The 15,207-nt window shown below is 57.3% G+C and overlaps 4 protein-coding genes across 4 annotated transcripts; 1 reads left to right on the top strand and 3 right to left on the bottom strand.

The window, feature by feature from the left end:
• Positions 1-607: 607 nt before the first annotated feature.
• On the bottom strand, positions 608-2,673 carry LOC115617419 (basic phospholipase A2 A-like). The gene is made up of 5 exons (XM_030507871.1): positions 2,557-2,673; positions 2,090-2,146; positions 1,814-1,919; positions 1,248-1,354; positions 608-1,110 (listed from the first exon to the last, which is right to left on the bottom strand). Exons 2-5 carry the CDS (start codon positions 2,127-2,129, stop codon positions 986-988), a joined length of 378 nt encoding a protein of 125 aa, XP_030363731.1. The 5' UTR covers positions 2,130-2,146; positions 2,557-2,673; the 3' UTR covers positions 608-985.
• Positions 2,674-3,001: 328 nt separating this feature from the next.
• LOC115617420 (basic phospholipase A2 Cdr-13-like) lies at positions 3,002-3,856 on the bottom strand. Its single transcript, XM_030507872.1, has 4 exons — positions 3,811-3,856; positions 3,409-3,553; positions 3,202-3,308; positions 3,002-3,126 (listed from the first exon to the last, which is right to left on the bottom strand). The coding sequence occupies exons 1-4, from the start codon at positions 3,848-3,850 to the stop codon at positions 3,002-3,004; spliced, it is 417 nt and encodes a 138-aa protein (XP_030363732.1). The 5' UTR covers positions 3,851-3,856.
• Positions 3,857-5,313: 1,457 nt separating this feature from the next.
• On the bottom strand, positions 5,314-9,438 carry LOC115617375 (phospholipase A2, membrane associated-like). Its single transcript, XM_030507764.1, has 5 exons — positions 9,261-9,438; positions 7,095-7,144; positions 6,227-6,371; positions 5,907-6,013; positions 5,314-5,593 (listed from the first exon to the last, which is right to left on the bottom strand). The coding sequence occupies exons 2-5, from the start codon at positions 7,129-7,131 to the stop codon at positions 5,448-5,450; spliced, it is 435 nt and encodes a 144-aa protein (XP_030363624.1). The 5' UTR covers positions 7,132-7,144; positions 9,261-9,438; the 3' UTR covers positions 5,314-5,447.
• A 1,429-nt stretch (positions 9,439-10,867) lies between these two features.
• On the top strand, positions 10,868-14,620 carry UBXN10 (UBX domain protein 10). The gene is made up of 2 exons (XM_030507577.1): positions 10,868-10,920; positions 12,391-14,620. The coding sequence occupies exon 2, from the start codon at positions 12,406-12,408 to the stop codon at positions 13,258-13,260; it is 855 nt and encodes a 284-aa protein (XP_030363437.1). The 5' UTR covers positions 10,868-10,920; positions 12,391-12,405; the 3' UTR covers positions 13,261-14,620.
• Positions 14,621-15,207: the final 587 nt, after the last annotated feature.

The following is a 15,207-nucleotide window of genomic DNA, read 5'->3' as shown; positions in this document are numbered from 1 at the left end:
GCTGATACAAGGGATATTTCCTGGTGCCACTGAGTTCACCTTTGGCATGAGCCGGGGTGGGAATTACAGCTGCTGATGCCAAGTTTCCTGGCTGTTCCTGTGGCTCTCCCTCACTGCTGAGCCCCACGGGGGGTGTTACAGAACCAGGACCTCCCAGTGGGCCAACCTGCCGGGCAGAAACCCTGCACCATGGGGATGCTACTGTGGTAGGGGAAGCAGCCAGCGCCTGAACTGCCTGTTCCTAGGGGATGTGCTTGGGGTTGTTGCAGAATTGGGCCAAAACATTCTTTTCTAGTGAGAAATGTGTTTTGCTGCGAGGCAAGCTCCTGACCACCCCGCTGCAGCAGAGGTTGCCAGCGCCCGGCCCTCCCCCAGCATCCCACAGCCCTTTGCATCAGCTTTGATTGCTCCATCTCGGAACAACTGCGCATTTCAGAGCCTGAAGGCCCAGGGATGAGGGGGGACGTGCAGATGTGTGTCAGTGGGAGACCCAGCGCCTCTCAGGTGTCATTTTCACTGGGTATTCCATCAGGAAACCCAGCTAAGACATTCGCTGCTGCCTGCGAGGGGTGGTCGCTGCCTGCGAGAGTCACAGCACACCGAGGACTGAAGTTTTGTGCTCTCTGGTTTTATTTGGGAGCAACAGAAGAGAATGTGCAGTGAAGCGAAAAGCAGAGGGAGCTGAGAGGCTGCACAGGAGCCAAGCCAAGGGGAAATGAGCGCTTGGCTTCCATCTCGCCCTTCGCAGCGATGAGGAGCAGGTGGCCACCCCTCCCTTGTTTTTCTGTGCTGAGACACTGCATCCGAGCTGCTCCCCCTCCTCGGATCCAGCGTGCATTGACACAACTGCACGAGAGGGTGGTTGTCCTCGTGTCGAAGCCAGAAAGCCCCAAGGAGGAGACCCAGCAGGGCTGGGGTACGCTGCTGGCGCCGTCCCTTTGCTCATCAGCCTAGAGGTGGTTTTAATGCAAAGAGCCCTTTGGCTTCAACACCACCCGGCTCGTCCCCGGCACTTGCCGCGGCGCCGGAGCAGCCACCGGCTGCGCAGCCGGCAGAGCTGGGCTGCCCGCTCGCATCTGCAGGCGGCTCTCTGGCACCACGTCCCAGATCCTGCAGAGGCCAGAGAGAAGCACATCTGAGACCCTCTTTTAGGGAAGATTCCCCAAGTGCTGCCCCGGGAAAGGGCGCTGAGAAGAAGGGAAATGGTCTGGAAAGAGGGATCCTGAAGCGCGGCTGCAGGGACTCACTGCAGGTGGGGAGTCTCGCCTGGGGGGCCATGGGGGGCTGGATGGGTCCCACGCGGCAGCGCCGTGCCGCCAGCCTGGCGTAGCAGCAGGCACGGAGCCGGCAGCACCTGCAGTGAGAAGGAGAGCCTGGCCTCATCCGGAACATGGCACCAGCAGCTGCTGACCTACCTGGAACAGGCTCTGCGAGCCGGGTGCGAAGAGCCACCAGTGTCTGCATCCTCCTCCTGCTCTACACCACCCAGGAGCTGCTCTTCCCAGCCTGTTGTTATGTAAAGCCTCTTCTCTACTTCCCTGTGCTACCTCTGTCCAGCTCTGGGACCATCCTGGCTTCAGGATCATCCTTCTCCTCTGGAACCATCCCATTGACTTCAGGCAGTTCTTGCTGGCACAACCCTACTGACTACAGGGCTGGAATTAGGGGTGAACACTTCACTTTCCCCCTTCCCCAAAGCCTATTACCCTCCTCTTGCTGCCTATCTGCTTCTTGCAAAGCTTTAGAGGTTGCTCATGACCCCTGGGGTTACCCTGGGGCCAGCGTTAGCCCCCAGGGGCAGCATTGTCTGTACCGGTCCATTGAAGCCGAGGAGCAAACATGGGTCAGATTTCCTACAGTGCTTCCCTCGAGTCCCGGTGCATACGTGTGCGGGAGCTTCCCATGGGCTGTGAACACACCTAAAGGGACCAGAAAGTGTGATTTTTGGCAGGTTATATGCAGAAACAAGGCCTGGGGAATGATGGGGACAGTGTCCCTGTGGCGTGCGCAGGGGTTTGGGGGTGCTCCCCCCATCAGCACAGGGCTGCAGCGTGGCTCCCAGCTGTGGGCCAGGGGTGGCTGCACTTACAGCAGGCAAACAGCACTGCCACCGTCAGCAGGACCTTCATCTTCCTCTCAGCCAGGCCTGGGAGGAGAAACAGGGCGCACTGAGCCAGGCAGCATGGCTGGTTGACAGGCTCAACCCTTGTCTCTGAAGTCAGGTCCACTCACCCCGCAGTCAGAGGGTGCAAGCCGTGCCCTCTCGCATCTGTGCTGCTGCCTCTTGGCCAAAAGCAAACCCTTTTGGAAGCTGTCCCACCACCCGAGCACCTCCTCCCTCCCATCCCGCTGCTTTCAGCACCCAGCGCATCCCTTTGCAGCGGCAGCGCTGCTACCCCCTGGGACTGCCACATCCCAGCTGAGGTTCTGTCCTAGAGCAACGACACCTCAGCTCCAGGCGTGGCAAGCAGCAGAAGCAGCTTCTCCAGCACAACCCCCCCCGTGGTTTTGTTCCTGCAGCAGCAATGAGCCCACCCCACGGGGGGAGTTGCTCACCGGGGGTGGCTCCGGCTCCCCTTCCTCGCTGCCGGGTTGTCCCGGGGAGCGGCGTCCCTCCGCGTCCGGCCCGCGCGCTCCCGACTGGAAGTGCCGAAATGTCTGTCCCAAAAATGCTTTCTGCTACGCCCCTTCCCTCGCTGGCCAAACCCCCCCGTCCCCATGGGCTGCAGCCCCGTGACGCAGGGGCCGAGACGGAGTTCCTGCAAGGTTTGGGGAGGACGCTGTTCTGCACGGGGAATTCTCTGCTGCCCACAGACGGGGTGGTTTAAGCACATTGTTTATTTTCACTCGGATTGAATTCACAGCAGCACTAACGTGGTTTGTCCAGGCAGGGATGGGGGGATGTGTGGATGCAGAAGCTGGCCCCACATCCCGGCTCCCATCACCAGTAGGGATGGGGGGATGTGTGGATGCAGAAGCTGGCCCCACATCCCGGCTCCCATCACCGGCACCAGTGCTTGGGGTAGAACTGGAGGCGCCTCCTGTAGCTCCCGATGCTTCTCTTCAGGCAAAGCGCCAGGCTGCGGTCGCACTCGCACGAGAGCTGGGAGCACCATGAGCCCTTTCCTGCAGGCAGAGCGGACCCCAGGGTCAGCCCCGGCTTCGGGGGAGTGACACCCCCTTTGCCAGGTCCCTACTTACTGCAGGAGGGGCTGCTGCTGGACCAGTCGTAGCGGTAGCTCTGCACGCTGGCATTGCAGTGGTGGCGCAGGAGGCTGTTGTAGCAGGCATCATGCAGCTGGCAGCACCTATGTGGGACCTTGAGGCTTTGGGGGGTGGTTTTATTCCCCTTTACCCCCCACATTTAAAGCCATGCCCGGGCAGGGAGGTTTTGAAGCAGGCTCTTACCTGTCCGTGGCATCCTTGGGCTGCCCTCTGCCCCCAAATCCGCAGTAGCAGCCGTAGAAGGAGTAATGCAGCAAAGCGTTTTTCCCCGTCACCTTCGTGATCATCTTTTGCAGATCCCAAAGGCTCCCATGAGCTGGGGACAAGGCTGGGGAGGGGGGAATAGGTGGGGTTCATGCTGACATCCAGCCCCCCAACAGCATCTCCAGCCCCCAGATTGGTACCGGGCTGGTGATGTCTTAAAGACAGTACATGCAGCAGGGTACTCAGGGCAGGAGAGTTGTTGCGTGGTTGGTGATGGAAAAGGGTCAGGAAAGCACCAGCCTGGTCCTAATTTCCATGACTAAACCGGACTAATCTCCATGACTAATCATGGAGAACCGTGGTGCGAGGCAGGACACTTACCCCATGCAATGAGCACGGCGAAGGCGAGGAGGGAGTTCATCTTTCTGACAGCCCTGAGAGAGAAAACCAAACCATTCCCCTGGGCTATGAACCACTTGCCTTGGTACTGCCCCCTCACCCGGGGGCAGAGATGCTCCCACTTCTGGGGGTGAGGGGGTGAGGCTGTGTTGGGGATGGGAAGCAGTGGGAATTGGCTGGTGGAGGAGTGGACAAGGCAAACTGAAGGGAAAGGAAGAAAAGGAGGAATGATGGGGCTGCACCCCGCTGCTCTGCCCCTGGGCTGGTGTCTCAGGGAGCTTCTCCTCTGCTCCTGCTTTCCCGGCATGGACCTCGCTCCCTGCTTGCGCTGGTTGAAGCAGGGAAGGGAGGAGCAGCATTCCCACATTCCTGCTTACCTTGGGAAGCCACTGCTCGCTTTCAGGGCCCCGCAGCTGCCTGGCTTTGCTTTATATAGTTTGCTCCCTGCTGCCAGGTGCTTGTTCTGCCCAAATCTTGCTGACTGGGCTCTTCTGTAAAGGAGAAGGCACCATCCTTCCCCTTTACAGGAATCCCCCAGCACCCTGGCTGTGTTCACGGGGCAGGACGAGCTGTCAGAGCAGCATTTCCAGCCCAAGGAGGAAGCCAACGCTCTATGTCCCAGCCCAGAGGTGCCCAAGGGCCTTTCTCTCTGCCCTTCCCAGCACCACGGTGCTGTATCAGGTTGGGAAAGCGTTTGGGCTACAATGAAAGCAGCTCTACATGTGCCTTTCCCAGAAACACAGGTTATGCAGCCTCTGAGTGATTAAATGTTCACCCACAGTGTGGGGGAATGAACCAAAATCTATGTTTTGTGGTGAGCAAATGCAGCTTCCCTCTATTTCTCTGGTTTCACACCTCTCGTTGCAGCCCCTACGCAGAGCTCATTCCCGATGGAGAAACCATTCAGTCACCAATGCAACTGCATTAGCATCCGCCTTGGGGTGGACGGGGCTTTGAAATCATCCCTCCTCTGTGGGTTCTTCAGCCTTCGTGTTGGCCATGGGAGGGCCCCAAACCATCTCCCACATTTTCCCACCTCCATTATTCCTATAATAACACCTTTTGGCCGTATCCCACCTGCCCCTTAAAGCACCATCTTGGTTTAGCTCCGGGATGAGCTCAGCTACCGGGAAAGGCTGTTGAGAGAAGACAAAAATCCCCATTGTCATCAGGGCTCAGCGGTGGGGGATTATTGTTGTTGCCAAACCCTGTGAACTGCTGCTGTTGGGACCATGGGAATGTTGGGGTGTCAGACTCTGCTGTGGCTACAGTGTGAGATGCAAAAGTGCCCCCAAACTCGCAGCCCAGCTGCCACCACTGCAGTGCCTCAGCGGCTCTTATGGAAAACCACCATGGAGAATCACTTTGGATACCTTTTATTACCTTTGCTGGGAAATGAAATGAAGAGAGAAAAGGGAGGAGGAAGAGACAAATGAATGGAAGCTGAGGTGTCTTTTTGGGAATGGGGGATCTCCAACCGTAGTGTGTGAGTTCCCTTCCTCTCCCTCAGCATCACCGCGCGGGCTCCGGCTGTGTTCAGTCCCCCGTCAGGCTTTTCTTGCCATAGCAATGGAGAAAGCCAGTCAGACCCTGCAGCCTCGCTTGCAGACTGCCCCTGCTCAGCACTGGAGTTTGCTTCCTTGGCATTTCAGCTTGAAGTAGAAGAGGTAGGATCTATTGTAGGAATGCAAAGCGCTCGCGAAGCACGAAGCCACCGCCTTGTCGCACAGGCAGGTCTCCCTCTTGCACCAGCTCTGCTCATCGCCTGCGGGGGGAGACACAGGGCCCTGCAACCGCTTTTCTGCTCCACATCAGCGATGGGGGCCCTCAGGGCACCCCCAGTGCCTGGAGCTGCCCAGGGGAAGAGCATGAAGCAGCGTGCCCAGTGCTCGCCCTCTCCAAGCTGCCTGCATCCCTTGCAATTCCCGTTTATTTGTCATGTGCTGCACCCTGTGCGCACCCAGCAGGGCACCAGGCTGGTTCCATCCCGGGGGGATGTCCTCCTGTGTCCCTGGGGTGCTGTGGGGACTTGTAGGTGGTTCCCCACCTCCGTGGGGCCCCCGCTCGGTGGTACTCACTGCAGATGATGTCTCCATCAGCAATATCGAATCGATAGGGGGTTATCAGGGGGGTGCACGTGCCCTCTCTCAGCTTCCTGTAGCAGCAGTCGTGGGCATGGCAGCACCTACAGGGGATGCCGTGTGGACCCTCACCACACCTCGAGGGTGAAGGAGGGTCCAGCCTCAAATTTAAGGTGACTGGAAGGAGGGGATGGCCAAGGCTGCGGTAAGATGTGGCTTGGGAACAGCTCAAAACCCCCTCTCCAGAGCACACCAGTGCCCAGCGAGGAGGTTTTCGGGAACCCCACAACCCTGCACCGGGTTACCCAGGTACTCACCGGTCGGTGGAGTCCACCGGGGTCCCTCTGCCCCCGATGCCGCAGAAGCACCCGTACCAGCTGTAGGAGAGCAGCGCGCTTCTCCCCGTGGCCGCCCTGATCATCCGCTCCAGCTCCAGCACGCTGCTGCGAGCCGGCAGCAGCCCTGCGGGGGCATAGGGACGGGCTGGTGCGGGGTGAGCACACAGCGGCATTCCCTGCGCCTCGCTCAGGAAGGGGAATGGAGTCTGGAAATATGTGGTTTTGGGCATGGGAACCATGGGAAGCATCCCCAAAACCCCTCAGGATTGTCTGGTCTCTGCAGCTGCCCTATTGAGTCTGGCAGAATCATAGAGTCATGGAATGGTTTGGGATGAAGGGAGCTTAAAGCTCATCCAGCTCCAACCCCCTGCCACGGGCAGGGGCACCTTCCACTAGAGCAGGTTGCTCCAAGCCCCTGTGTCCAACCTGGCCTTGAACACTGCCAGGGATGGGGCAGCCACAGCTTCTCTGGGCACCCTGTGCCAGCGCCTCAGCACCCTCACAGGGAAGAGCTTCTGCCTTATCTCGAACCTGAACTTCCCTGTTTCAGTTTGAACCCATCATCCCTTGTCCTATCGCTCCAGTCCCTGATGCAGAGTCCCTCTCCAGCATCCAACAGGATGTTATTGCTCTGACCAGGCTGTGCCGCACTGCATCCTGCAACCCTCAGCAGCTGTGGGCTTGCCACAGGCAGGAATGCTGGTGACAACAGGCTCCAGGGCCTCTTAAGGTAAATATGGATCTCAGCATCCCAAATCCTCCCCACCACGACGACCTCCAGGGCTTTTTAAGTCTCCTTTGCCACACAAAGATGTCCCAGCCTGGCCCAGTGAAACAGGGCACTTACCGCAAGCCAAGAACAGGACAAAGAGGAGATTCTTCATCCTCAGACCGGTCCTGGAGGAGGAAACATCAACAGCGGGCGATGAGCAGCACCCCAAGGGCAGGACGGAAGCCACCACGCCTGCGCCACGGGCATGGAGCAGGGTGACATTAGTGTCACTGTGGACATACAGCATTGCGAAGGTACCCCCGTGCCCGAGTGCACACAGATGGCTCCTGATGGGGCCTTTTGATGCTGGTTTTGGGATGCAGCGCCTGGCAGGGAGGTGCGCAGGGACACAAGGGTTGTCCTGTGGGGCTGGTGCAGGAGCTCACTGCTGCAGCCTCCTGACGGAATAATGGGCAATAAAATTCCCCCCGTCCTTATCTCGCCTGCACCTCGCAGCTCCAAGGCTGCTGGCTTAGTGGCTTTGCTTTATGGAGGTGGCGAGGTCCACCCCCTCCTCTATCTGTGCTGTTGGTGCTTGTCACCGTGCAGCAGGTCTTGCCATGGGGCCCTCGGTGAAGGAGAAGGTTCCATCCTTCCCCTTTGCGAGAAACACGAGTTTCTGCCAGTGTGGCCAGTGGTGATGCTCCCTCCACCACCTCGCTTCTGCTCAGCTGCTCCTCGTCTCCACCTCGGGCCATCTCCATCTCTCCTGGATGAGTTGGTCAAAGTCTTGGCTGTGGTTTGAATATCCACAGGATTCAGTGGAGACACAGGACAAACGGGATTTGTGCCCAGGACACACAGAGCTGGCACCACAGAGGTCGCTGCGTCCCTATTCCAGCTGCAGAGGTGGCACTTTGGCCTCAGTGTTGTCTCAAGAGGGTGCTTGGTTTTGTCAGCTCACACCCTGCGACCTCTGAGGTGGTTCCTCTTGGTCTTTCCCTTGCCCCCTCTCATGTCTGCATCTATTCCTTGAGTCTGTGGTTTTCCTGCCCTCAGGGCATGGGAGACTCTGGGAGAGGGAGGGACGAGGGGTCTGTGAAATGGAATCATCACAATCGCCATGGAAACCTGACTTGGAATGCTTCTGAATTGAGTTTATTTAATCACCACAACTGAGACATGATACCAAGACACAAGGGAGGCAAGAACCTGGGCAGATAAGAAACAAAAGCTGCTATTTTCCCTGCTAAACCGCAGGGCAAACACACACTAAGGTATGCAGGCCTCCACCCTCGGTGACCAACCACACTCCTAGGAAGGGAATTCCGGGAGGGAATGGTAAGAACCTGGCTCAGGGGTCTGTATTCAAGGAGAAATCCCCTTGTTGAACCCCTTGAGAGCCACTCAAGCTGCTCACTGGAGGGATGTCGCCTCCCGCCTGTCCTCCAAGGTCCGTCCAAGGCTCTTCTTCCCTCTGACCTTCTCTTTCCTGCTGCCAAGTGGAATGAAAAGCCAGCCGAGCCTGGTAAGGGAAGGCTGGGGGGCAGCAGCTCACTGCCTCCCCCCTCAGGGGTGCTGAGAGGCTTTTCCCACTCTGCATCTGCACAAGGAACCAGCTCAAAATGCCACGATGCAAACCAGTGGGCACCACACCGACACCCAAACCCCCTCCTCTCCCCACCTGACTTTCAAAACCATGGCATCCTGGATGATTAATCATTCCCTTCCCACCTCATCCACACAAAACTCCCATGGGAGAAGATCTCCCCGTGGTGGAGGTTGTTATCTGCCCTGCTCGTGCCCACATGCTTTGGTGTTGCAGGTCCTTGCCCTTCGCGGTGGGTTTGCTCATGTGTTTGCTCATGTGTTGGCCCTGATCTCCTGGAGGTTTGCTGTGGAGTTCGACTAAACCCATGTGAAAGGCACCATCCAGGGGCTGGGATCACACAGTTGGGGATCCAAAGGTGGCTTTAACCAAATCCACTCATTTTAAGCCCTCTCTCCCTGTGGAGGATCTCAGGAGAGCAAGCGCGCGAAGCTAAACCCTCTCTTCAATGGAACCACAACCCCAAGGCTTAAAATGCACCCATGGAAGTTGTTATCCCCTCGGGAAGATGAAACTTTCCAGCCTTCCCCTGCAGCACACAAGGAGGGGCATTAACTGCACATCTGCTTCTGCAGGGCCTTGCTGAAGTGCAAATATACCCAACCCTTTGATCTGCAAAAGCACGCGGCTTCGGTGCAATAGTCCAGAACATCCCGAGGACGGGATGAGCTGATACTCAACCATCTCCCTACCTTTTAGTGCGCGGGTTCGCCTTGATCTTCCGCCCCCCGGCAGGGTGGAGAGCCCCAATTTGATGGTAGATAAGTTAGTTATTGCTTGTTCCTTGCTCCTTTGATGGGCATCTGTAAGTGGGAGAAGCATCTGGTTAGCTAGAGGTGGGTTTAGAAAGGGATTAGCGAGGAGCGATGGAAACGTCAGCGTGATGTGGTGTATTCCCACAAGGAAAACTGGCTCAGGGCCCTGCCAGCGCTCCAGGCTGCAGCTCTCCCAGCACAAAGAAAGCTTTGAAGCCCCCCAGGGTGGTTGGTTTAGGTCCCTGGATGATCTTGTGTGTCATTTTTAAAGGTGTTCTCATCAAAACTCGTGAGTTTGGTGCTGATTTGTCCAGTTTGATTCAGCAATCGCTGGGGTGAAGCTGTTCAGTCACACCATCCTGAAAGTCACGTCGCAGGAGGGGGGAAGCCCAGTCCTGTTGCTCCGTGCATTTGCTCAGGAGAAGTTCTAACACCCTGTTTTAATCTTTCGGGGTTAAAAAGAAGGTTTTCAGTATTCAAATAAGGCGAGTGGCACAGTTTTGCTTTGGGGGACACAAGAGCTCCTGGGGGGGGCAGGGACAACCTCGGTATCATGCTCCCCTATGGGGTTTGGAGGTGCTGATTGGGAGGGAACCCCACTGCCACCCCCATGCTCACCCCCTTCTCCCTTGTGTTCCTAGGATGAAGCCTCAGCCCCACACGAGGTGGAGGAGCTGCCCCACAGCACCATTGAGACCCATCCCTGCGCAGACCCTCCACTGGGGCATGGTGCTCATCTCCTGACTCAGGTATGTTCCAACCGGCTGCAGCAGCATCACATCTACACCATTGAATCCTAGAATCCCAGGTTGGAAGGGACCGCAAGGATCATAGAATCATGGAATGGTTTGGGTTGGAAGGGACCTAAAAGCTCACCCAGCTCCAACCCCTGCCATGGGCAGGGACACCTTCCACTAGAGCAGGTTGCTCCAAGCCCCTGTGTCCAACCTGGCCTTGAACACTGCCAGGGATGGGGCAGCCACAGCTTCTCTGGGCACCCTGTGCCAGCGCCTCAGCACCCTCACAGGGAAGAGCTTCTGCCTTATCCCCAACCTGAACTTCCCCTGTTTCAGTTTGAACCCATCACCCCTTGTCCTATCGCTGCAGTCCCTGATGAAGGTCCCTCTCCAGCATCCTTGTAGCCCCCTTCATCCGGTCCAACCTTCCCAGGCACAGCAGGACCCAGGCTCGGTCCCAGCACCCATCCAGCCGGATCGTTACGGCGTGCAGCGCTGGAGCTACCCCCTCCCGGGGAGGTCCCCGCAGGGGTTGGTTGTTCTCAGCGTGAGAGGTTTCCCTCTCGATCCCCAACCCCCGGATCCTCTCCGCGGCCCCTCCCTGACTCCCCTGAGCCCGTGTCGTACGTGGGGACCCCAACTCCCACAGCACCCCCGCACCGCGCTGGGGCGCCACGGCTGTGCCCGGCCCCGCACCGGGAACCCCCTCCCGGGAGCGGGGCAGCGCGGATCGGCGGGCAGCGGGACCCTGCGGGGCACGGCTAGGCGCGGGCGGGGCGGGGCGGGGCCTGCCGCGCGACCGGAAGTGCGGCTGTCGCCGTGGCAACGCGGCGCTGTTGGGCGGCGGGCGCGGGCGGCAGGTGAGGCGCGGGCTGGGGCCGGGTGCGGGGCTGGGGCACAGGGCCCGGCCCTGGCTGCGGGCCCCGGCCGTGGGCCCCGGCCGTGGGCCCCGGCCTGGGCTCAGCGGTGGGGCCGGGGCCAGGCTTGCGGCGCAGAGCGGGGCTGTGGGGCCGCGCTGCGGGTGCCTGCCCCAGGCAGTGTGGGGCTCACCGTGTTTGAACAGCTCCTCCCATAAACCTCTGCTACAGTCTGCGCTGAAGGGGCCAGACCCGCGCTCTGGGCAGGCCCCGCCGTGGCTCTGGCAGGCTGGTTGTGCTGGGGGTACCCACCGCGCCGGTGATACCCCCGGGGTGCTCCCGGAGTTCCTGCTCAGAGGCTACAGCTGCAGCTTGTTGTTGCCCTGGAGTTACGCGTTGGAGGCAGTGACTGGCAGGCGCACAGCGCTGTCCCTCCCTTCCTCCCTCCTTCTCCAGGGACACCCCGGTGAGGCGCTGGGGCAGTGGCCGTGTCCATCGCGCTGCTCCAGGCTCACGGAGGGGCAGCTCGCCCTGTCCCCAGGCAGCTTCGTGCTGGCGGTGCTCAGGGCACACCTCCGCCGGGACCTGGCCGTGGCGGTGCTCGGTGCTGGGTTGCTCCCAGGGAGGAGCAGAGGAGCAATCGAGCATTGGGGAACGCGAGGCTGGCAAAGGGCAGTGCAACAGCCCCGGGGGCTGTTCCTTTCTGTCTGTTTGTGCCATCTGGGCGATGGGCAGCGGGTGAGGCCGACTTCAGCACTGCTGGAGAGCCGCAGGGCATCGCAGTTGACTTCCCCCCCCGCTTTGATACCTTCTGCTGGGCAAGGCACAGAGGAGCTGCATGACCTCTGCTTTCAGGCTGAGCATGAGGACCAAATGCTCCACAATGAGGGTGGTGAAACACTGGCACAAGGTGCCCAGAGAGCTGGTGGATGCCCCATCCCTGGCGCCATTGCAGGCCAGGCTGGATGTGGTTTTGGGCAACCTGACCTAGATGAAGGTGTCCCTGCTCATTGCAGGGGGTTGGACTGGATGAGTTTTGAAGGTGCCTTCAACCCAAACTATTCTATGACCCTGTTGGGCTTCTCCAGAACGTTGTTATGAGGTTGTGGCCCAGTTTTCTGGGCTTCTGGACTGCTTTGTCCTGTTAAAGCACAAGTGGTCTGAGAGGAGCTTAAGTTGGGAAACACACAGCAGAATGTGGCTTTATCTTTAATAAGGGGTTAATACCAATCTCTGTTGAGCAGCTTTTGGTCACGGAAGTCAGAATGGGCTTCTCTGTATTGAATCCAACTTGTCTCAGAGGTCTTCAGAGATCTTTAGAAAGCCAAATTCAGTCAGTCTTACCCTAAAGCCCACACCAGAACTTGATCTGTCTCTGCAGGAACAGAAGTGGGAGCTGTAGGGGGACATTAAGCTCTCTAGAAGCTTCCAGGCCAGTTCCTGTAACTCTTCCCTCTGCTGCCCCATCCACAGGTGCCTTGAGAAGCAATGGCCACAGCGGCTCTGCTGAACTCAGCACCATCTCCTCTCTGCTTCCCTTCAAGCACAGCAGCCTCCTTCCTGTGGTCGGACACCACCACCATGCACGTCACCAGGCCAAAATCTGCCAAGGGGCGCACCAGGTCCAGCTTCAACTACTCTCAGAGCACGGAGGCCTGTCCTTGCCACGTGCCATCTTCACCTCCACCACCAGCTCCTCACCAGCTAGTGAGCAGCCGGAGAGCGTTGTTCAGGAAACCAGCATTCCCAACCAGCCAGGTGTCTCCTGAGGAGATCCCAGAGCTCCTGCAGCACGTGCCTTTGAGGACCTCCTCTTCCCTGAACAAGTACAGGGTGCTCCCCTCCATCGGCTGCAAGGGCGCAGGGAGCAGCACTGTGGAAGCAGTGGCTGAACAGACCGACCGGCTGACGGTGAGTGGGAAGCGGGAAGACATTCCAAAAGGGAAAACTCTTCCTGGAGAACAAGGATCTGCCAGCATGTTGTTGGAGAGCTCACACAAGCAATGTCCTCCTGAGAAGCCAGGAGGGAGAATGAGCCCTTCAACATCAGCTTTGGGAGGTTTGGAAGAGCTGCCAAAGGAAGAGCCGCACTTGCTGCTCGCTGTTCGCTCGCCCTCCGGGCAGAGGTTTGAACACCATTTCCAGCCCACTGACAGTCTGCAGACGGTCCTTGCCATGGCAGAGCAGAAAACGTCAGCCACGTACAAGCGCTGCAGTGTTGAAACGATGGAGGTGCCCCGCAGGAGTTTCTCTGACCTGACGAGGTCCCTCCATGAGTGTGGGATCCTGCACAAGTCTGTGCTGTGCATCCGACAGAAGGAGCAGCACGATGCTGACCTTTAGGGTCCTTCTGCTGAGTGGGATCCATCACTTCACCTGAAAACTCAAGAGTTTGATGTTTCCTGGGCCTACTTCTTCATCTTGTCACCTTCCAGACCCTCCCTGGGAAGCAGACTTGTGTATATGTGTCGAGATGGTGTTTCAGGTGTATGTACCTGCTACGTAAACAGCACCTTTGTCCACGTGTGCCATCACAAATTGCTTCCTGAGCACCACCCCCCTTCGTTTGTTTGAAGTTGCTGATGTTTTCCTCTGAAGACTGATGTTTCCAAGAGTCCTCCATTTGTTCTTTCCAGTGTTTTGGGAAGGTACCACTTCCCACAGTGGATCTGGATGCAGAAGCACCTATTGGGGAAGGTAGAAAGGGAACTGGTTTACTCTGAAGGACCATCTTCAGTGGGTTATCATCATCCTGAACACCTCGAGAGTGACTGAGATGGAGCTCAAGCCCCCAAACCATCCAGAAACAACTGTAATAACCTGTTAATGCATGATGGTGAAGTATTAAATGGCTTGACTGATGGTGAAACACTTGGGGGGCTCAGCCCTCAGTAACCTCAGTGCAGCTTTGAGGAGTGTGACTACATCGTCCTTTTTGGAACAAACAGTTGTTATTTTGCCTGTGTTGGTGAGCACCAGGATTTTCCACTTAGTTTTCCTTCTCTCCTCCAACTCGTGTGATCCATAGGTAAGAATAGATGGATAGTTATGGTGGGATGTTACAAAACACTTCCATTTAGCCCCTTTACACTGAAATGAGTTAGGCCAAGAAAGCAAGTGCTGCCTTGGGATTTGCCTGAGGACTGGGCTCATGCAGCAGAGCAGGTTTTACCAAACCATCGTTAAATAAAGGCTCACGGGGTGATTTTAGCAGGTTTTAGTCAGTACAACATGTTTGTGCTAAACAAACCGGATCTTCTAGGTTTCTAATGGAACTTCTTACGGTTCAGTGCCAAACCAATCCAGAGCAGTAGAACCAGAGCAGTGGCAGAATGCTGGTGCTGGCATTGACCAAGTGCATCTTGTCCTAAAGCAAGTGTCCAGTGGCTCCCTACACATGGTACCTGGTGAAATGGTGTGTGTTTGTTACCTACTGCTGCAGGTGGCTGTGCAGCAGCAACCCTGGTGGCTTCAGGGAGGGAGCAGGACAGTGAAACATCTGGGTTTCAATGTCTTTTAGGCAAACCTCAGTGGGGGGGAGCAAAGTATTTCACTGTGTTTCAGGAACAGGAGCTGGTTTGTGTGTCTCATTCAGTGTCAGGTGATTAACTCCCTCCTCCTCGTGGTGTGTGTGTTACTGCTGCATTTCAGAGTGTTTTCATGCTGTGTGGTAGTGCAATCAATAAAACCTTTTAGGCTGAAACTTGCATTTTCCATGATTTCTGTGAGCTGGAGCCATTGCATCTCCTTGGACACATTAATTTGATGGCAGGTACCTCAGGGAATATCCAGCCTCAGGGAATATCCAACCAATTTGTCCCCAGCACCTCGCACATGCCTTCCTGGAGCTCCTATCTCCATCCTGCATTAAATCCAGGCTGGCAGGAGATGAAGTGCTAACAGCCAGGCACACAGTGACCATGACATGGGTTTGAGAGGGCACAGGGGCTGACGCTTTAACCAAGGACAGAAGAGGAAAGAGCAACGTGGATCACAGGGGACAGCACTTCTCAAGCTGGAGGGTATTTATTCCTCCTGAACATCTCCATCTAAGATAAAACTGAATGTGTTTGGTCCTCTAACCACTTCACCCAGGCTCCAGCATCTCCAAAGATGGGCATATTAGTTATTTCCTTTTCTAAAATCACATGAAGTGTTGATCTGGGCTAGTGCAGCGCAGGGAAAACACCTCTTGTCTCCCCCACTTCCCCTTCTCTTCCCTTCAGAAGTCTTCCAGGGATGGATGCAGGTGAGGTCTCAGCAGCAACTCTGCCCAGTCTGGCACAAGGA

This window comes from Strigops habroptila, chromosome 16 (genome assembly GCF_004027225.2).
Source record: "Strigops habroptila isolate Jane chromosome 16, bStrHab1.2.pri, whole genome shotgun sequence".
Lineage (NCBI taxonomy): Eukaryota > Metazoa > Chordata > Aves > Psittaciformes > Psittacidae > Strigops > Strigops habroptila.
This window is presented reverse-complemented; position numbering and strand designations above follow the sequence as displayed.